General features: G+C 35.1%; 1 protein-coding gene across 2 annotated transcripts in view; it reads right to left on the bottom strand.

Annotated features, from left to right (window-relative positions):
- Positions 1–2502: 2502 nt before the first annotated feature.
- Positions 2503–23513, bottom strand: part of DKK2 (dickkopf WNT signaling pathway inhibitor 2) — a 134679-nt gene continuing 113668 nt past the window's right edge. For both annotated transcript variants that reach the window (XM_074228743.1, XM_074228744.1), the window contains exons 2-4: positions 12147–12297; positions 9967–10122; positions 2503–8217 (exon numbers count right to left, since the gene is read on the bottom strand). In XM_074228743.1, coding sequence (XP_074084844.1) covers positions 7967–8217; positions 9967–10122; positions 12147–12297 — 558 coding nt within the window. In that variant the 3' untranslated portion in view covers positions 2503–7966. The remainder of the gene's footprint in view (positions 8218–9966; positions 10123–12146; positions 12298–23513) is intronic.

Below are 23513 nucleotides of genomic sequence, written 5' to 3'. Positions count from 1 at the left end.
TGAAAAAGAAGCGAACAAAATAAAACCCTGCTAATTCTTTCAATTTTTCTCTGTGAGTTTTTTTAAAGTTCTCAGTTCATGGTTTACAGTGAGAACCACCATCTCACTGAAGCTGCAGAGTTTCCTAGGCTACATTTCCCAAACTAATGAGAAACATGGTAAGCCTATAAAGCTGTAAAAAGGGAAGCCTGACCTAGGGGTGAAAGCACAGGTGTGAATTTGCAGTACATTAGTTTTAGTCCTGACTGAATCACTGTGACCCTGAGAAGTCAGTTTCCTACTCTGAGTCTCTATCTTCAAGAAGGGACAATTGAGGATAAAGATAACTTACATTTGTATAGGATAGACTGTATATGCATGTCTAGTCACTAAAAATGGTATTCTTTGAAAACTAGGTTCTAATAGATAGACTATGTAGTCCATGTTCAAATGCTTCTTAAATTATAGCCCAATATCTCTTCCCTCCAGTGAACTGTTTCTTGTAAAAAAAAAAGAAAAAAGATTAGTCAAAAATGACTGACAAAAGTGGCCATTATCAAATAGTGTGTGTAGTAATCCTTTTCCCCATTCTTCTTTCCTGAGACCCTCCTCCTCTTTAGTGAGAGCAGAGTAAACATAATCATTTATTTTCTGACCATTGCAATTAATCTGACTACCTCTCAGAGTTCAGTTGCTTTTTGGATTAAATAAAAGGAAAGTCACGCAGTACAGAATGATAGAGAGAATGTTGGTTTGAAGTCTAGAATAACTTAACCTCTCTAGATCACTATTTTATAATCATTAAAATGAAGGGATTAGAATAAGTGGATTTTAAAGTTGCTGCTACTCTGAAAATCCCATGAAAACTTTATTTTCTAAGTGAAAAAATTAATTAAATGATCTTGTAACTTCTGGACTCTGTGATATGGTGGAAAAAAATGTTGAATCTGAATTCAGAGGGACTGTCTCCATGATTTACACCTTGAAAGACCTTAGGTAAGTCATTTCAAGTCTTGAGATTCAGTTTCCTAGTTCAAGTCTTGAGATTCAATTTTCTAGTCTATAAAAATGAGAAGGTTGGACTGGATGAATTCTAAGGTCCCCTCTAACTCTAAGCCTATAATCCTGCAATCAGAATTCCTTCAGGAAATATGCAGAACTGAGAGTCATTTCCATTGTGACTGAGGTATGCTAGTGACTATATATTATATAGACAGATTCTCTATCCCTAAATTCCATTTGGAAGAGAAATTATTCAAGAAGAGAACATTGTCACATTCAGTTTTCCTCTTATAATATTTTCTAGTTTCAAATATCAGATATTGTATTTTATCTTCTGAAAAGATGACAGCATAGTCTAGTATAAAAATTTTTGGGACAAAGGGACAAAGGATAAGTTACCCACACCTTTTTTTCCCAAGCTCATAGGGGAAGGAAGTAACAGAATAAAATGGAATAGAATGGAACAAAATTGTGTTTAGAGTTTGTTGCCTTTAAAAAGAAACTAATCTAATTCCCTTATTTTATAGATGAGGAAAGTGAGGGCGCATGAGATGAAGTCATTTGTTTTAGATCTTATAACAGGGAAATAGAAGAGTCTGTATTCGAATCCATCTCATCTTACTCAGTATAGTGAAGCTCCTTGAACAAATTAGGGCCTAATGGAAAAAAGCTCTGCAAATAAAGAACTCAGATTCTTATTTTAGGTGCCTAACTTTTTAGGAAAATCACTTACTCTTCCTATGATTCACTTTCCTGAATATTGGATCTTCGGACATCAAAGGTTGTTGATAGGAAAAAGCAAAATAATATATGTGGAAGCAATTTTAAATAGAGTGAAATCAAAATTACTGCTATTAATTATCAATGGAATTAATACCCTGTAGAGATCTTTTAAATTGGGTAGATAGGCATCGTATCCTTCTGGGAAAAAAGGTAGACAGGGAGTCAAACTGAATCAGAATTTTGACTGAATTTCCTCACTACCAACAAGGACATATTTCTCTGGGATTTCCTCAAGACCAACTAGTTTTAATCAACCCTATCCCCTTATGAAAATGCTCCCTTTGTGAGGCCTATTTCAAGCCTACAATGACCAGATGTTGCATTCCTACAAACCAAATACTTAAAAAAAAAAAAAGGAATTCTTCATAGTGCCTACCTCCTTCCCCTCTTCTCAGCCTCCTTGGATTCCCTTGATCAGCACCATTTCTTTCCTTCCTTTTTTGTAATCTTCTCCTCTCCCTCTTAACCTCTTCCTAACATTGAATGAGCTTTTCCTGTGCTTGTTTTTCAATTTAATTAACAAATACCAATTCTCTTCTGTAACATTAAGACAGAATTTGAAGAAACTTTATACTCATTAAAGAAACAAATCCCACACGCTTTCCAGCTGTCTCCACCTCTTTGATTATAAGGGACTTTTTGCATAGCATTCCCACATTTCTCCACACCCTACATTTGGTTTTAAAGGTCCCAGCCCAGTACTTGTGAGTTTACCCTCCACCCCCACCCTGTGTAATATTTAAGATCCCTTTTTAAAAAGTGGTTTAAAGAAAGTTTCGGTATAGGTTCCTCTTAGGCATTATAAAAGGCAGCATTGCCACATTTAGGACTTGGGAAGTTAAAAAGACATGTGTTAAACAGCTTGAACATAACTACATGAGTCTCAAACATACTGCTGTGAATTTACAATTATCTAAATCTGATTTAACCATGGCCTAAAATGGGGTTAAAGAATGAGTGACTATTTCACATAGAAAAGAAGACAGCTGGGAAGAGTGAGTCAAAGGTAGGAAAAAAGAACCTAGAAACCTATAGCAAGAGCTGAAGACGTTAAAAAAAAACAAAAACAACAGAAAAAAACAACCTAGCTAATCTGATGTCATCCATCTGTTCATATCCCTTTGAGGCTGACCAGCTATTAAATGCATAATAATGACTGGAGTAACAGGTGCAAGGGAATGGGAAGGTGTGGAGCCAATAAAACAACTCTGTGGCATCTTGCAGAAATGCTGACCCCCAACAAGTTTGAAAAATTGTGCCCAGCCAGAATTCATGACATATGTGTGAGAGGCATGATGGTGAGTGGATTTCTTGTGGAAACTGTTCAATTATTTTCTTACTTATATTCTTCCAGAATTCCCAGTTAGTTTCTGACACAATAAATTAGGACAAGAATTAGAGAGATCTGATTTTGGCAAATTATCTTCTAAATACCATTCACTAGTTTAATGTCAGTGGGAACCCTTGCCTGAGTAACACTTCTGTTAAAATAATTTCCCATACCTACTGCTGTGACTCTATCATCCTCATCCTTACAAACTTCCTTTGGCTCCCCATTGCCATCTGTATCAAATTCAAACTTCTCATTTTCCTTTTGAAAATTTTCCACTGTTCCCCCCATCTGAAGCACCTGCCAACTCTCTCTTTCTCTCTGCCCCACATCAGTCACTGAGCTCCTATCTTCCCCCCTTCTCGTTTCCTTTGACCATTCTCTCATCCCAGTCTAGCTTGCTTGTCCTTCCATCCCACTCCACTTGTTTGGGGATGGGGAAAGAGGAGAGATACCCTTTAACTCCAAAGGAATGTCAGATTTCATGTCAAGAGACTTAATTTTGAATTATTGCCTTGCTCTAACTTTGTGCTCCAGTTTTCTTTTGCCAAAAATGGAGATAGTAATACTTATACTACCTACTTCATAGGTTGCCATGAGAAATGTACCCTGTAGACTTTAAAGTATTCTTGTTATATCAACTAAAAGTATTATTCTGTATTATGCATCATCATTATCCATTGATTTCTTGAACCTTTTATATATTTTTGGAATCTTTTCCTCGTCTATAAAGCTAGTTTATGTGAGACCAATAAATGGAAGTTCATAACTATGCTCTTTTTATTCTGAGTAATCCACTAAATATTCTGTTGAGATGAGTCCTTTCTTTGTATGCTTGGTTTAAAATCCAAGCCCAATGGAAGAGAAAAGATACCTTACTATGTCATGTATATTTTTTATTTATTCTTCAAATGAGAAGATAAGAGATTTAGTGTTGGATGGGATATCAGAGGGCATAAAACAAAATCCTTCACAGATGGGGAAATTGAGAAGTAGAAAGGCAAAATGATTCAACCAGGATAATACAAGTAGGTAGCAACAGAGACAGGACTTGAACCCAGATTCTTTGACTTCTGTACCATGATGCCTCATTGAATTCTTCACCTAATTCTCTTCCTACAAATGTAAATAATAACCACCGCCACCAACATCATCATCATCATCATTGCTTTCTATCCAGGGAGATAAAGCCAGAATAAGGATTGACATAAATTTTCTCAGTACTGGAGTCATGTCAAATTCTGGTTTCTACCTTCTTTGAGAGTATCCTTCACCCAATCTGAGTAATGGATAGTAGGAAGACCTTTTACTACTACAAAAGAAAATTCATGGTTAACATTCTGATGAACTAGAGCCTGGGGAAAATCAAAGGGTAAATAGAATCATCAGTGACAACTATGTAAAAACCAAAGGCATTGAGTTAATGGGGGCACTATAAGTAATCTATACCTGTAATTTCATCATTATAAAGAATTCCATCCATTCATGGAGAACAGTAACTCATTGGACACTTAATGGTAAAATTATTTGCTCTTTTGGTCTTATAAATAGTATAGTTAGTATGTCTCATTGAATTCTTCTATAAATCATCATAAGGTCTTTCTGACTGAGACTAACATTCCTTGTTTTATGTAATTTATCATAGACCTTTCTCAATAGAGATAGCTCTAAAGGATAATTCAGCTATCTGTTGATGAAAATTATTAGCATTTTCCAGCAACTGAGGAAGTAACTTGCCAATTGATTCTTTTACTGTCGAGTCTGTTGACCAAGTCTAATAAAGCAATTTTTTCTAAATTTGGTTAAATCTTCCCTTGCCATTTTATGAAGTAACACCTTCCTTTATAGTAATATGACCCTCAATCTCCATTGCATTGCAAGGATTATACAACACACTCCGTAAGCATGTCAACATTATTTCCCAATTTGCAAAAGTTTAACCTAGAGAATGGAATGTTAAAGAAAATATGGCATCTATTGTCAAATAATTGCCAGACTACCACATAGAAGACAGGGTAGACGTCTTGTCTGTTGTTGCTTGAGCAACACAGAGCAAGCATCAATGGGAAGAAATCAGAATGATCAAAGTCCTTGCCAATTGTCTCTGTCCAACAGTAGAATGCATATTCTCAGAAGATCATTGAAGTGAATATCTTATGGCCATCACAGCATATACAATAAACAGGATACCTGCACTTGAGTTAGAGGTGAGACTAGCTAACTTCCAATGTCTTGACCAAATTTGAGATTCTGTGAAAGCTCTTTCTTTAATCAAAACACAAATAAATGTGGAAGTGGTATTTGAAAAAGAGAAATTTAATATATTTAATCTTATTTATACATTTCCCCTAAATTACAAAGTCAAAAGGCTGCAAATATATTCTGCTACAAAGCTTTCTGTAAGAAATATCTCTATAAGAAAATACATCTCATTAAACATTCCCTGTAAATAAATTACTTCAAATAATCATTTTTGAAGGGTTAGGGTAGAGCAGACACAAGGGAAATCATGCAGAAGCCAGTATATAAATGTAGTTGATACATAGGAAATGTTTCATAGAAATGCTGCATTTTTTCATTTCTTCAAACTCACAGAAGCCTATTTGTACACGCCCAGAATCTTACTTACATAGATTGGCAAAAAGTCCATAACTTTTTTTTATCAGACATGTGGGGAACATTTGTAAATCTTAATAATTATATGTTAAGTGTGGGTGGGAGCTCAGATTCCCAACTGATATGCTGGCTCAGTTCTAAAATCTTATGGAAAAAAATGGAGCTTGAGTCAGCAGGTGGGAATCAGACAATTCAGAGAGAAGTAATTAAGAGGTGACTGTGGATCTACAAATGGGGAAAGTCAAAAGCTATGTTTTAAAAATATTTTTCTTCTTTTTGTACTCTAGCAATGTTTAAAATAAAATCCTAAAATGAAGAAGATAACCTTAGAGATTTCAAAAATAGAAACATCAGTAATTAATTATTTAATAATGTAGTGGAGACTTTTTTCAATTACATCTCCATGGGGAATGAAAAGCAAAATCTACTTAATTGCTAGAGAGAATTGCTAGAGAGAAAATTCACAAAAAATAATAATGGTGATATGTCATATCAAGAAAGTTGTATTGTGCACTAGAATGCAGCTATGATATTGTCCTGGGATGGGGTGGTTTGACATGGCACTCCCTTCTAATAGGATCCTTTAGGTTCCTCAACAGCTAAACCACTTGAGAGAGGCCTATGATACCTCTCCCTCCACTTAAAATACTGGAAAATACCATAAATAAATTCTTTATCCACTTGATTTAGTTGACCCAAATACTTCTAAGTGATTGATTTCATTGAGAAGGCTTTGCAAGACTTGATGCAATCTGTACAAGAACTCATGAGACTCCAGTGTCCTACTTTCACATAGGTCATATCTTCATAAAATCCAATATTTGTGCTAAAAGATGGAAATTCAGAAAATGACTCACAAATCATATTATACAACTGAATATTTGCCTGAATGTTTCCCTTTCACTCTGTATACTTTTATATCATGTAAAAACTGACAAAAACTTTTTTCCCCACTTCTTCACATTAGAAGTGAAAAGTAAATGAAAAATATTCAACCTTTGTTGAATTAGGGAGATAAATGATTGGGTTAAAGATTTTAGATGGTATGAAACTACAGAGAATAGCTTATTGCCCTTAAAACAAAATTGGTTTCCTTTTTAATTTTTCTTTCACTACTCTGCATAATTTGAGTCTTATTCCAGTGAATATATCTATTGATCAGAGTCTCTGGAAAATTAGAGAAGTTGTAAACTTTAAAAAGAAGTATTTTATCCTAATCTAGTTACCTCCCATACAGTGTAAAGAGAATGAAAACTTGGTTCTTTAACAAGTTTCCTTCCTTCGTTCCTTCCTTCCTTCCTTCTTTTGAATATGACAGATCTAAGATATCCAGGAAACCACCCCCCATGGCACAGAAATTGAAATTAAGTTGGATACAACACAATTCCTTCTAGATCAGAAAATCTCAGTTGTATATGGAAGAAAAATAAGAAATAGAAGAAGGAAGAAGAAAGAAAGAACTAGAAAGAAAGAAAGAAAGAAAGAAAGAAAGAAAGAAAGAAAGAAAGAAAGAAAGGAAGGAAGGAAGAAAGGAAGGAAGGAAGAAAGAAAGAAAGAGAGAGAGAGAAGAGAGAAAGAAAAAGAAAGAAAGAAAGAGGAAAGAAAGAAAGAGAAAGAGAGAAATGAAGATAGAGAATAAGAAAGAAGAGGAAGAAGTGTCATTTTGAAAGTGTCAATTAACCTTTTAATATGGATCTTAGGAATAAACTCCCTTTTATTTGACCATGTACAGCATTTTAAATGAAATTATGGATCCTGGATTGTGAATGCAATTCAGACTCTGCCTGACTTTTATACCATTTCTCCAGCTCTTGCCATTTTCCAGCATCTCACATGATGCCAAAGTGGACTTCAAGAATGGTATTTCTTTCAAATCTGGCTTCATATGGAAATTCAGTTAGTCCATTATTTCAATAGTCATTAACACCCTCATTGAAACCTGTCCCCTGTCACAGCCTAAATTCATGGGAAAACACATGATAAATGTCAATAATTTCCACTTCATGCTTTTTAATAACATTTTCACAAATGTTTACATTATTTACATAAACAAGTTTGCATAATGGAAACGCTCGACCAACCATTCCAAACCACTTTGGGGACTTTTGCAGTTGCTTGGTATCTTTTCCTTTTTTGGTGATCATCAACAATCCTCATCTGAGCCCCCTTGCTTTGCTACTACCCTTTTTCCACCATGCCATAATGCATTAAATACACAAATTCACAGTCTACTAGGGATGTTTTCCTCATTTCAGGTCATATTTTCTGACACACATGGAGTCTGGCTTTGGAGGAGTAGGTGGCATCTTTCCATACTTTGCAAGACAGACCTTTGGCACAGTCACATCGCTGGAAGATCTCCAAGCCATGAGAACCCTTCTTACGCTGCTTGGTGCACACTTCACCCTGATGTAGCACTGGCTTGCAAATCTTGGTCCAGAAGTGACGAGCACAGCAAAACCCTTCCATGCAGTCTGATGACCTTAAGCAGGGGTCTCCTTCATGTCCTAAGGAGATAAACAGATTGATTATTATTCCCTAGTTCTCACAGCCTAATATAATGGCAAGAACCTTAACTTTGGAGTTAGAGGATCTGAATTCAATTCTTATCTCTGATTCTTTGCTATCTGCATGATCTTGGGCAAGTCACTTAACCACTATGTATCTCAGTATCTTCATCTTTAAAAGGAGCAAGGCTGAATAATTGTCTTTAAAATCCCTTTCAACTTCAAACTTCATCCTAAAACATTAAATAAATTACTTTGGAACCCTCTTAAATATTCTTACACACAATATTTTCCATATAATATTGATTGCTATTTAAATATATTTGGCACATTTTTTCCATCTCTACTCTCAGAAATCCATCACTGTCAGCTTTTGATTAATAAAGATCTAACAATACCACTTGAAAAATATTCAAATCCCCACCCCATCCCACCCCCACTATATTTTCTATATTGTCTTTATCTTTATTATTTCCTAATGTCCACTTAAAAATAGTTGAAACCCAAACTAGTCACTGTCATGCTTCATTGGAAGCTCCAATAAAAAGTGAGATCATTAAGCCTTTAGCATTCAAAGTTAATTCCAAAAACCCCATTTCCAGACTATTATTTCCATTATTCATATCTTCTCTGTATTTTGTGAATAAGAGTACTATATATGCATCACAAGAAAAAGTTGGAAATATAGGGAAGAGACCAAGGAAATTGCTATTGTCAAGAAGTGTCTTCCATTTAATATAATAACTCCCATTTTTATATAGGCTTAAAATTTTCAAAGCACTTTCCTCAGAACAATCCTATGAAATATATAGAGTAAATATTATTATTCCCATTTTACAGGCAAGAAAAAAATTCAGTTAAGCTACTATTTCCCTTTGTCACATAAGAAACAAATGCCACATATGGGCTTTAAATCCAGTTCTCCTAACTCAACCTCTAATACCCTTTCTGCCATACTATAGGATACCTTACCAGGAGTAAACCATCCTATATGATTTAGGAACAATTTTCTGATGGTCAGAAAATGTTACCAAATCTTGTCATATAAGAATGCTCCTCCCAAAAAATATAACAAGGGGCAGCTAGGTGGGACAGTGGATAGAGCACCGGCCCTGGAGTCAGGAGTACCTCAGTTCAAATTCTGCCTCAGACACTTAATAATGACCTAGCTATGTGGCCTTGGGCAAGCCACTTAACCTCATTTGCCTTGTGAAAAAAAACTCAAAAAAATTATAACAAATGAAAATATTGGAAAGAAAAATGGAAAAATCAAAGAAAATAAACAGAAGTTATTATAAATTATCCTTACAAAGTTTGGAATAAAGGAAAGTTGCAGAGCAAGGATGTGATAGACATTATTCAGCAATTTTGGGGGGAAGGGGAACTCTGTCCATGGAACATGAGCACTGATTCCCCCAGTGTAGCCTATTGTCAGTGCATATCATATTGTAAATAAGAAATTAATATTAATAAACTGAGATAAAAATTATGCCTTTAGTAAATAATAGATGATCATTATAAACCATCTTCCTAAATTCTAATACTTCTCAAAAGTCTATTTCCAATTTAATCTGATGCAACAGACATTTGCAAATCATGAATCTGGTAATGGAGGGAATCTTGTCTCAATCTACGAGGAAATAGTTTATTTATTTAAGACTAATCTAAAATTATATATATATATATATATATATATATATATATATATATATATATATGTAATATACATTGAGACTTTTGTAAACCAACCTTTTATATGTGACAGCTTAGAATGTGGTCTTCCTAGATTTTGCCAGCCCAAGTCATGATGCGAGTAGTGGCCATGATTACGATCTCTGTGACGTATACCATCCAGTGCTGGAATATGAGGAGTTAATATGCTTTCGGTGACTGGGATACAGATACCTGAAAAGAATGATTAGAGAGGTTAGGTCGATTCATCTTTACACACTAGTGATTTTCATTTTCTTTATTCAGTTATGCAACATCAAAAATAGTGTGTGGGGGGAATGATAAATGACATTATTCATTAATTGACCAATCAAAATCATTTGTTAAGCACCTACTGTTTGTCAAGCAGTGTGCTTATAAAGAAGAGAGAGAGAAAGAGAGAGAGAGAGAGAGAGAGAAAGAAAGAAAGAAAGAAAGAAAGAAAGAAAGAAAGAAAAAAGGAAAGAAAGAAAGAAAGAAGAAAGGAAGGAAGGAAGGAAGGAAGGAAGGAAGGAAGGAAGGAAGGAAGGAAGGAAGGAAGGAAGGAAGGAAGGAAGGAAGGAAGGAAGGAATATAAGCCTTGCCAGAGGGTTTTATTCAAATTTGCTCAATTTCTTATCTTCTGCAAATAGCTGGGTATAAATTTGTCCATCTGTGTATGTCTTTGATTACTTTTCAAAGCTGAAGTGGAATATTTGCATGTTCCTGATTTTTTTCCTTCAAGATTCCTTCCCACTTATTTCAATAGAGTAGACTGTATAGAGGAACTAGGACACAAAGAACTATGTAGAGGAAACTCACTGAGTTTCATAGGCATGGATGTTATAAGGCTTAAATGAGAAAATGAACATAAAGCACTTTGTAAACCTCAAAGAACTATGTAAATGGCAGCTGTTTATATTACTAATAATATCAATTTTGTTATTAAAATATTATTAGCATAAAATCATCAAACTTCTAATATGAAACTTTTCCTGAACCTTTTGTTATACTCTTCCTGAGCTCAAGCAATGTTTATCGAGCAATACAACAATATGCTACCTGGGTAGGATTGGAAGGGATGGAACTGAAGGTATCTGCACACATTTTTTTCAGTTTTTAAGTTGAATAATTAACACTTACTTAAATCTTAGCAATTGGCAAAATGATAAATCAAACCCTGAATGCATGAGATGATTTCTGGGGTGTCCATTATCACAATGAAAATGTGTTAATCACTGGTAAGATGGTTAGAACTGGCTCCAGCACAAACCTGTACAAGTAATTACAGGGCTGGGTCCTATGTCCTTCTTTATTCAGATCCAAACACCTTTCCTGAGGGACACAGGAACACTGAAAAGAGAGTGGTTTTGACCTCAGATAGCTAGATTCAAGTATTTAAAGAATCCTATATTTATAGATTTAGCACTATGCTAAGTGATTCTTACAAATATTATTCTCATTTTACAATTGGAGAAACTGAGGACAAAAGGGTTTAAGTGACCTGCCCAGGGTCATACATCTAGGAAGTGTCTGAAGCCAGATTTAAACTCTGATCTTTCCAACTCCACACCAAGCACTCTATCTAGAACATCCATCTAGCTACCTCAATAGATACAATGGAGCATATGGCATAAGTAATAATGTCCAAGAAAGGTGAGCAAATTGATATAAATTCTTTCTCACATTTAAACCTACAAACTAGGCAGCTGTCAGAATTGAAGATAAATAAGAATGATAAATAAGACTTGGGAGTCAAGAAAACATAGCTAGCCAAATGGAGATATATAGAGAGAAAGAAATAAAAATAGAAGGCTAGATAGACAGACTAGATGATAGATAAGTAGGTAGGTAGATAGATAGATAGATAGATAGATAGATAGATAGATAGATAGATAGATATAGTTATGTATATAAAGTTTAATATAAAGTTATATTATTAAAGAAATATTAACAGATATAACACTAACATTTATGTGGATAATTATTGAGTATGTACTATTAACAGTGCATAAATGAGATGATATTTATATTATATTGAATGTTATTTTATATAATATTTAATAGATCAAAGTTTAAAATAATAAAATATTCTACACATACATATGCTAGCAATTAGTTTTCCCATCCCAGTCTTCAGTTTAAATGAAAATTGCCAAAATTTAAACCATGACTCCTCATTAATAAAGGGAGTCAATGTTTTGGACATTGTGGAAAGAGAAGAGAAGAGCTCCTGTTACCATTGTTGCAGCGGGTTCCAGGACAGCACATGCCATCTCTATGGCAGCGTTTCTTTTTTCTCCGGCACACCAAGCAGGCAGAAGAACCCTGGTGGGGACTGTTGCAGTATCTTCCGACTTCACATTCCTTATCACTGCTACAAGGGTAGGCCTGTCAACAATTTTTAGAAAAAGGAATCATGGTTAAATTATAAAATACATCTGGGGAAGAAATAAAATCACAGAGTCAAATACATAAATAAAACATTTCATAATTGAAACTAGAAAAAATTGTTAAAATGGCATATAATATACCTCATCATCATCTTATGATATGAAATCTTAGTTCTAATTGATGATACTGATTGTTTCAATGAACAAACAGTTGGTAAAAAAAATTTTCATTTCTAGGAATTGTTTTTAGACATTAAAAAGGCTATAAGAGTAGTGGATTTGACAAAAAGGCAATTGTAGCCAGGAATTCAACTCATCATTGCTTTGCTAAAAAAGTTTTGAGGTCTTCTCAGCCCTTAGTGTAGATTCATCCATTTAAGTGTGTTAGGTTGAGAATTAGCTGAAAATTCATTCTGTTGGCATAGACCCAAAACAAAACAAAAGGAATGGTTGATATTTCTTGGTTGAAACAAGAATGGATCACCAATCATATCCCTGAATAGGAGGAGCAAACAAGAACTTCTTTCAAAAGACATGGGGCAATGTGTGATTGGGATAGGAAGAAAAGAGAGTTGAATAGACTTGGAGTTAAGATTGATTGAAAGAAGTAAAGATGGATGGAAACAATGTAAAGACTAACTGACTGCCTTCTGTGGGGGGGGTGGAGGGAAGCAAGATTAGGGGTAAAATTATAAAATTCAAAATAAATAAATTTTTAAAAAAGAAGTAGAGGTAGGAAAAGGCAACTTGAGCTCCCTTTCAAATAAAATCATCATGTTAATTATGAGACAAATAAAGATTCATTCAACAATTTGACCATCTATTGCATCTAAACATATAGACCTATCTCATAGCCTAAGCTATGTTTGATTCAACAAATATTGATCAAAGTCCAATGAGGCACTGTTCTAAGAATTGAGCATACAAATTAAATAAAAAATAAATAAAAAGACTTTGATAATCACATAAGTGATTTCTGGGCTCACATTCAATGGACCAGTTAAATTTGCATGTTACCAGAAAAAAAGGTTTTGTAGCTTTTTACATTAAAAAAAATACAAATGTCTATAACCCTAAACCTTTGTTATTATAACTCACCCTCTGTCTGAGGTTCATTGAGGTGAGGATTCACAGCACCTGAGAAATTCCTCATTACTTTAATTTCTAAAGAAATTTTATTTTCTATCCTGGCTTGAATGAAATATTGACATTTCTTTTTTTCTTTTTAGGTTTCTTTGCAAGGCAAATGGGGTTAAGTGGCTTGCCCAAGGTTACACAGCTAGGTAATTATTAAGTGTCTGAGGTCAGATTTGAACTCAGGTACTCCTGACTCCAGGGCTGGTGCTCTATCCACTGTGCCACCTAGCCACCCTGCATATTGACATTTCTAATCATATCATGTTCAATAAGTCACTTCCCTACCCTGCAACTCAATTTCCCCATCTGAACATTAAGAAGATGAAGAGAATGATATCTGAGGTCTGTAATCTTCTAATGGGATCATTTTTCATGCATTAATTTATGTAGCATGGGAAAGAAGGAGCATTAGTCAGAAATTCTGAAGACCAAAGATTTGAGTTCCATTCCTGTTGTTCTTTAACTCTGTGAGTTGACTTCAATTGTATCACCTCTTATATGTCTTTTTCTTCCCATAGTATAAATAGATGCATAAATTACCCAAGTCAATCAGTAGCTTTTGCTTTCTTGAGTTTTCAAAATAATCCCTTGAATACATCATTGATGAATGAGATTCAGAAACATTTGAATTCTTCACTTTTCGGGAAATCATCTTGAAGCATCATGACAATTTACTTCTCCCCCTTTTCCCTTCACACTACCAACCTACCCCAAAAGAATGAACTCAACTACATATTGTAATTCTTAATTGTGAGTGGTTTTTTAAAACATTGAACACTGATAACTTCTGCTGAGTACTTTATTATTTGAAGGGTGGTGACCATAAAGATGGGTCTGCAATTCATCTTTCCAGTCAGTAATTCTATCATGAGAATTGGGGAAGTCTGCATGAGGTTTCTGACTATGTATCAAGCTTCTTTTTTTCTCAGAACATAAAACAAAAGTGACTCCTCCCTCCCCAACCCGCTCTCCTTCCTCCTCCTTGTCCCAAATCCAGCTATCCACCCAAGCATTTAACTTCTTTGGAAATAGGATTCACATGTCTCTGATTCATTTACACTTAATTTGTTAAATTGTTGTTTTGCAAGAGACATTTGATGTCTCATACAACTTTTTGATGCCTTACTTCCCTCTTAAAAAATAGGGCACATCCTTCCAAAGGAAAACAAACACAATTACCCTCCCCCTTTAATAAGAGACTATTGTCATTGAAGAAAACACATAATTTTCAGAAACTTTTGAACTCAGTCCAATATTTGTATCTTTATTTTTTTAATGGCTATATAAAACCCACTAAAACTTTAGGCTTCTATAGCTAATGATGTTATCAGAATGAATGAATGATCCCTTTGCTGATGCAGATACAAATCCCTACTTGCCTAAGCAGAGCATAGACATTTTGGGCTAAAATTGACCTCAAAGGTCATCTTGATGAAGAATTATAACACTGTTTGAAAGGACTCCTTTCCTCTCCTCTTCTCTTCTCTCCTCTCTTCTTTTTATCTCCCTTCCCCTCTCCCCTCCTCTCCTCTCTTCTCCTCTTCTCTCTTCTCCTCCCTTCAGATAGTTGATATGAAGCTTCCATGACAACATAAATGGTAATGCTATATCTGTAATATAAATCCACATATCCTGTTATGGATTTTTTTAGTTGCATCATTATCCTCAACATTCTTCACTAAGTCACTAAATCCTCTACTAAAATATTATAACAGCAAGTATAAAATCCAAGTCCTAGATTGCTCTGCCATTGAGCATGAGTACTAGCAGGTCCTAATCCAAAAAAAAAAAAAAAAAAAAAAAAAAAAAAAACAAGAAAGCAAAGCTCAAAAAGTCAGATAGGCTGAAGGGATCTCAATGGGTAGTACACAAATAAACGGAGTCCTTATTATAATATAGCTTCTGACAAATGGTTGTTCAGGATCTGCTTGAGGGTGACTCACCCCTTGAGACTCACAGATTTTGGAGTTGGAAAGAAACTTATAAGTTATAAAATCCAAACTCCCATTTTTAACAAATGGGGCAACCGAGACCATGGGAGCTTAAAGACTTGCCCAAGGTCACCCAAGCAATGAGAAGTAGAATTAGGATTTGAATTCATTATCCCATGCACTTTCCATTATAAAATGTTGACCCTTCTATTTTTGGATGTTCTTAATTGTTAAGATATTTTTTCTGACATCAAGTCTTGATAAAATTTCAGCTCATGGCTTTTAGTTCTCCCTGGAGTCAAAAAGAACCAGTTAAATAAGGGGTTTCTTTCTGACTTAGTTCAAAAGAAACCTCAGTAAAGTGGGAAAGATGTAAGGGAATTCTGAGGTTTGGAATGGGGTATCAGAAGTAAAGGGGAATGGATCAACATCAGAGGCCAAAAAGTCAGTTCTGGCATTCAGGGCCTCTGTTGAATGGATGACATTTATTAAATATATGCTACGGAGTACTATGACAAGAGTCAGAGCAAAAATACCAGAAACAAAGGAGCCTTATCCTCTAAAAGATTAAATTTTGAGAGGAGAGAAGCAACTCACCTAGAGAATTAGAGGCTAGGAAGGAGCATTTTTGCCCAGAAAATTATTGGGCTGTGGAATGGAGTATAGCTGAGTACCCTATCCTGGGACCCCATCCTAATAACAAAATCCATATGATCTTGGCGCATGGTTCCAGAGCTGCAGGTGGCAAGGGAGGCTGAAAGGACAAAGGAGAGGCTATGGACAACAAAGGTAATGAAGTCAAGCCTGTCTAGGGCTTCTCCAATATAATCTTCAGGAATAGACTGTCACTTATCAGGAAAGTGCCCCAGGGTAAGAGTTCCAAGAAGGTACATTTCAGAATTTTGCTACCTATGCTCAACTTCTTTAACCTGTCTGATCCTCAGTTTCATCATCTATAAAATAGATACTAAAACCTGTGGAGTTTTTCCTCATTGGACTGTGGTTCTAGGAATGCCATTTGACAAAACTCTGTGTTATATAAATATCAGTTATGGTGATCCTAATGACATCTTTCAAGAGTGAATTACCATTTACAATTAGGTATGTGAAGTGAGACCCAAAAATAAAATGGATCACTCTGATGCCTTCTCCATAAATAAGTATCTACCAAGTATCTCAAAATAAAATTATCCCAAGAAACAGAAACATTTCTTAGTGTAAGAATAACTACTGAAGTGATTTTTTTTCAGGTACAATGTAGACATATTGTGTGTGTGTGTGTGTGTGTAAAATCTATAAATAGCTGTCCATATATAATACATATATCATGTGTATAGACTATGGAAAGGTTAAGCGATTTTCCTTGAGTCACAACGAGCAGTATGCAAGAATAAAAGGCAGAACTGAAAACTTCATATGGTATGCAAATGACATAAGTAGGAAAGCTATAACTTTTTTCAAAATAAGATGCTGACTTTAAGTATCCAAGGTAGCCGCGATGTATTTTATTCAAGATGATAATGATGCTGATCTTGATAATGATGATAATGATAATGATAACTGGCACTTATATAGTATAAAAAGATGTACAAAGCATCTTACTAATATCTCATTTTATCTTCACAACAACCCTGAGAGATAAGTGCTATTTGATATCCAATTTATAGGTGAGGAAACTGAAATCGATTTGCCTAGGGTCACACAGCTAGTAAGTATGGTAAAATTCAGACCCGGTTGTACTTCACATCCCACATGTTAGCTGGCACCTCTTGACTCAAGGTCTAATAAATTCTCTAGGTCACCTGGCTTAATCACGAATGTTGAGTCTCATCACTCCACCAATTCTGAATTTATTTAGATACACTGTCATGGAGATTTTTTTTTCTCCATCAAGTTTAGGTGATAATCGCAATTTTCTTTCAGAGAATGCTAATTGTATTTGATCTCATTAATCTATGATATAAATTAGTACTGATTCTTATGAGTCTTTGGGAGAATGGAGGTTCCCATAAAGTTAAAGCATATATTTATCAGAAGAAGACACATCAGAGGAAGAAACAGAGGGGTTTTAGTCCTTGTTGTCAATAGTGGAACAACATGCTGGACTAGTAATCTAGTAATCTAGAATAATTAAAATCACAGAATTTAGTACTCTCTTTAGGTAACAGAGATCTTTCTTTTGGGGAGGGGGCTTTTATGGAGGGTGCCATGAAGTCAAAACAAATATTTATCAGAAGAAGACACAGAACCAGAGGTAGGGTTTCTAAGTTCTTTTTTCAACACTAGGACAAGTACTGGACCTTTCCATGTAAAATGCTCAGGATTGCAATTTTGGAGTTCTCTTAGGCAATGAAGATCTTTGTAGGGAGGATAAGCATTTATAGAGCACTCTCTGAGCTGAATCAAGGGGGGAAAATAGGAGTTCCTTTATTTTTCATTCCTCTCAGTCTCCAAATGTCAACGGTATGAATTGGTGCAATGGTTGGGGAGACTGGCAGAAAAAAATCAACATGTCTGTAAACAACATTTTCCCATTTTGTCCATCTATCTTGGTTTTATGTCTGATTAAGCTTAATACAAATCATAGGCTCAAAGTGAAATTTAAAAATTCAAACAACTATTTTGTAAATTCTGATTGAACAAAGGGAATAATTAAGCTTAGTTGCTGCATTTAATTTGGACTAATAGAGGCTTTTTTTCAATTATGTTCAGCATCAAATGGTAGAAAGAGGTTATTAATTCAAGACTTATATTTGGGGATATATGTTTTTTGCTGGTATGTGGCCCATTATTCAGATTGTTGCCCATTATTCAGAACACATAATTTATAAGAGTGTGAGACACATATCAAATGAAATAAAACAGGAATTAAAGAGTTTCAGGTGTCAAAGGATCGTTGTTGATAGGGTCAGTCCTTTTATGCCTCTCCACAAGCAAATTTAGCTACTGAATGAATTTTCAGGATAATAAAACTGTTCATGTTTAGTAATGGGAAAAAAAGGAAATAAACATCATGAAAGTGTTCCTGTAGGATGACCACCCATCCAGACTCTTGCAAGATTGTCCTAGTTTTATTTTGTTTTGTTTCTGTTTTTAAAAAATGGGGACAATCCCTTGTCCCGCAAGCCCTGTTTGTAGAACAATTTAACAATCTTGGAAGTTTTCTGGAGCCAGAAAAACGTCATCCACTGGGCAGGCAGTATAATGCCTGCAGGGGACAGTCCAGCTGTGGGAATGAAAAACATTCAAAGGGGATTAGGGGGAGAGATGTGTGGAGGAAAGCAGACCAGGGGTCAGGATTGGTTCAGATCTGAGGGCTCTAAGAGAGCATCAGTGGAAGGTCAGAGGTTGCCTTGGGAGTCCAGTTCAGATGTCCTTTCAGGGCTAATGGAAACATTAATTTGTAGAGGCATGGAATTCCTTTTAATCAATACTTAATCAACTTGAAATTAGTAATTGTTCAAAAATTAAATTCCATTCCATAAACATTCATGTATTAATAGGGTATTTCTAAGGGGAAAACTACAAAATCAAAACACCTTAGATGATGCAGATGACAGGTCACTTTGTCCTGCTTTCATTTAGTAAAACATTACACGTTTTGGCCTGATTAGTGAGTGAGCACAAACTCACCAACACACTCTATCCATGTATCATTCTTCCCATCCCATTCAATCATCCATCAAGAAATCTGTAACTTCCTGACTTTCTGGCATCCATCCTATTGCTAAGTGCTCTTCACTCCCCTCTTTCTTCTATCTCCACTTCTTATTCCAAGATTAATGATCAAATCAACACTAATTAATATTACTCCTATGTCCTCTGATTTTATTGCCCTATGTATTTTCCTGGAATAAATCTTCCCTTCCTGACCACTTCTTTCTATTATCTCTCACTATTGGAATGTAAGCTCTTTGAAGGCATGGATTATTTTGATTTTCTATTTTATAGAAATATAAAAATATTTTATAGCAATCGATTAATCAAAGATGTAAACCTTTGGGTCTCTACATAATACTGCAAGTCAATTTGGAATGTATAATAGCAAAGGCTAAAGGGTACTTTGATGAAGCAGACCCTTGTGTTTGAAAAGGGAGAGAAATAAGGAAGGGGAAAGTGAGATCAGAGGGAGTTCATAACCATGATATTGGAATACATAATCTAAAAACCTAAAAAGCAATCATTTGTTAAACACCTGCTATTATCCCAGCTTTACTATGCTAAACACTTTACAAAAAAATCTCATTTTATCCTCACAACCACCTTGGGAAGGTGATGCTGTCATTGCTGTCATTTTACAATTGAGAAAACTAAGGTTTGCCCAATGTCACATAATGATTATCTGAAACAGTGTTTGAACTTGTCTTCCTGATTCCAGATCTGGTTATTTTGTTTACTATGGCATCTAATTGCCTCTATTGCTATGACTTATCCTTCTGCAATATATGAATCTTTCATACATGCCTTGCCACCATTTTACTCTAAGTTTGAGACCATTCTTCCTATAAGAGAGTATGTTGATATTTTGTATGCCATTTTTGTACCAACAATTCTAATTAATTCTAATATTAGAAAATACTTTTTTCCTAAAAGTCAATTAAATCTCATGAATAATCAATACTAGAAAGTTTGGACTCTTAAAACCCTAAAAAAAAATTAGGAAACCCTGTACACGTGTACAGGTATATGTATATATATATATATATATATATATGTATATGCACATATATTCCTGGATAGAATAAAAACTCTTTGAAATTAGGGACTGGTTCCATTTTGTACTTATATCACTGGTGCCTAGCATCATACCTAGCAGGTACTTTGATCAGTTATTATCATCATCACCATTACCAGTGATTCAATTTCCCCTTTGAAAAAATAGAGTATAAAAGTCATCTATATCTCCTCACATGAAAATCCAGAAAGTAGCAGTCTAGTAGAGATTTTGTCAGGTATATTTTTAAACAGGGTAAGTTTTCATTTTCTCAAAGAAAGAAAGATGGATGGATTCTACAATCTACCCACATGACTATGGGAAAGTTGTTTCAACGACTTGGAACTCAGTTTCCCTCTCTGAAAAATGAAGGGTTGGACTCCATGACCTCTAGGGTTTCTTCCAGCATCTGTCTAAGATCCTGTGATCTTTCCTTTACTAGGAATGATGAAATCTCTGTTACTGTTGTCTTAGAAGCATCCATACCAGGGGCCCTATGGAGAACACAACGACCATTAAACTCTTCAGCACATTCGGAGGGTTCTTGCTGGGGACAAATGCTTCCTCAAAGTTCCCTCTTCCTTTCTAGGACTTAGTTGTTGTTCCTCTCCACTATAAGCACAAGCATTTCTAATACTACTTATAAAAGTGAGCTTAAACACATACCAGATGTATTGGTGCTCCTTGGGATGAGCCCAGTATGGATTCAAAGCTGTCATCACACCCATTATAGCCAGATTGGTTTTATGGTTTCATGTGGAGCACACCTGGCAATGCAGGAGGTTACAGTTGTCTTTAAATCTTTGCTCCCCTGTGTAACTTTACAAAACCTATTCTCTTCCTTTCCTTACCAAACACAAGGTGGAGGTGACGTAGGTTTTCATTATTTTTCTCTCCAAAATACCACATACAGCAAGACATTTCCCTTCTTAAGGGGAGATGCTAACAGATACAATGACTATGTAAATGCTAAAAAAATGGCTTATTCTAGAGCTGTATTCTTTCTTTTTTTCTTTTTTTATTCATACTTCTGATTTCATCTGCTAGTAGAAATTTCTGAACAGTGGATAGGAGCACCAGGACTGGAATCAGGAATACCTGAGTTCAAATCTGGCATCAGATATTTACTAGTTTGTGACCCAGACAGGTCACTTGATCCTGTTTGTCTCAATTTCCTTATCTATAAAATGAGCTGGAGAAGAAAATGACAAATTACTCCAGTATCTTTGCCAAGAAAACATCAGTTGGGATCATAAAGTCTAGAACATGATTGAAATGACTAAACAGCAACTGAAATTTCTGCACATTGCTTTAGATCTCTAAAAATAAAAACAATAAGAAAAGAAAATAGCCAGAAGCAAAGGTGATAAAAGTTTAGCAAAATAGAACAGAAAATATAAATAGCTTGAGATCTTAAAAGTGACATTTGTGATGAATTCAATTTAATTTATAAAAAACCTCAGCACCTTCTACAGATACTGTCCTAAATGTTAGAGAATTGGAGATGAGACATTAAAATTAGTCCTTTGCTTTAATTCAGCTGAGATGAAACATAAAATAAAACAGCCCCCAAAAGAAAACTATAAGGTAAATTAGAATAAAATACCTCTTTCTCCTACTCTTGCCTATTCATTGGCTATCTACCATACCCATCTAGCTTTTCTCATTGATTTCCCTGACTTACTGCAAAACTCAGACAGCTCAAATACCACCTTCTACATCTCTCATCATTTTCCATTTACTCTATAAAAATGCAGGTATGTATAATGTACAAATTCATGTATTTCTATCTATATCCATATACACATCTATATAGTTTTATCTATATGTATCCCCACAGAGTACCCCAAAAGTAAGTACAGTTTGAAGTCATTTGAGATGCCCTGTATATCTTTAGTGTAAATAGCTCTTTATTTATTTATTGACTTGCCCACTAGAACTGTTTGAGGGCAGGGTCTGTGCCTTCTATTTTGTCTTCATGGCTTAGCACAGTGCCTAACCACAGTAAGCCCTTAATAAATGCATTTTAACTTGATTTGCAAATATTGTGGGTTTGAAATAGAGTTCTAGGATTGAAAGTAAAATTTCTTGAAGTATACTCTCTTAGTCATAGCTCCATTTATGTTGTGTGTTTATAATAACTTGACATCTTTGGAGTAGATCTTTGGAGGGTCACTGTTTTTCAGGATATAGTAAGAAATCATCTCTTCATTGTACATTTTTCATGGTGTTACAGAAATGTCACCTTATCAAAAGAATCTGGCCACAAACCCAACATGAAGCCAATTAAGGTAGCCCAACCTATTACAATGTCTGGCTTAAACCAACAGAAACTGATTTGAATTATTATTTGCTATCCTGGGTTGTACTTTGTTTAGAGTGGATGCAAACACTAACATTTGTCTTATTGACTGAAGACTGTAATACTGGGTCCAAGAGTCTGGCCAAACTGTTCAGTAGCTCTCCACTACAATGTGGGACAGATTTTTTTAGGAAACAGGTGAAATGAGTACCTAGTATTTGAAAGATAAATCCATTAAAACAGGGGTAATCATTCTCCCTATTCAACCTCGGTTGAAAATTCAGTTCTAGTCAGTATTTTTTTAAAGTGATTACCATGTGGAAAGCACTTGAAAATAGGTAAGTATATGATTAAAGAAAATGAAATGCTGTTTAAATATTTTCCCTGTCATTGATATATTTTGATGTGAGCTTAGATTCATAGCTAGAAGGCATTTTATTTTAGGAAACATGTGTTTTTCTACATGTAAATTATGTGGTATGGAGTAACCTCACCTGAAGAAAAGAATCACTGCATACAAAAGCAAGGCAGCATAATGGAGGGAACTACATGGCATAGTCCCTTAAAAATGACTAAATAAAATGAAATATCCAAATAGTCATTTTCTAAATGGAAAAAATAGTCACATGAACTCTCTTCTTTCCATATGGAAGGAAGTTAAGTTCCTTTTGAAAAGTCAAGCAAGACAAGATATACTGACGGTAGCCTTCCAACTTTACTGCTCAGAAGGAAAGAACTAATATAGAAGTTAGAGATTTAGCTCTGGGAAACCCCAAAGTCTAATAATGGTATTTGTTAATGCAAACCTGCTAAGTGAAAGAAAAGAACCAACTTTTTTTGGAGTCATAATGAATTACAGTATTTTGCACAGGAATCATCCTTAAAACTGAAGGACCTTGTGGTGACTAGGTGGTGCAGTGGATAGAGCACTGGCCCTGAAGTCAGGGTACCTGAGTTCAAATCTGGCCTCAGACACTTAATAATTACCTAGCTGTGTGGCCTTGGGCAAGCCACTTAACCCTAATGCCTTGCAAAAACTAAAAAAAAATTGAAGGACCTTGGGAAGCCCAGAAACTTTTGATTCTTGAGTTGAGGACATGGCAAGCACTAGTGACTGGCTAGTTGGAGGA

This window comes from Macrotis lagotis, chromosome 3 (genome assembly GCF_037893015.1).
Source record: "Macrotis lagotis isolate mMagLag1 chromosome 3, bilby.v1.9.chrom.fasta, whole genome shotgun sequence".
NCBI classification, from domain to species: Eukaryota; Metazoa; Chordata; class Mammalia; order Peramelemorphia; family Peramelidae; genus Macrotis; species Macrotis lagotis.
Note: the sequence above shows the minus strand (reverse complement) of the source record. Positions and strands in the feature narration are given on the sequence as shown.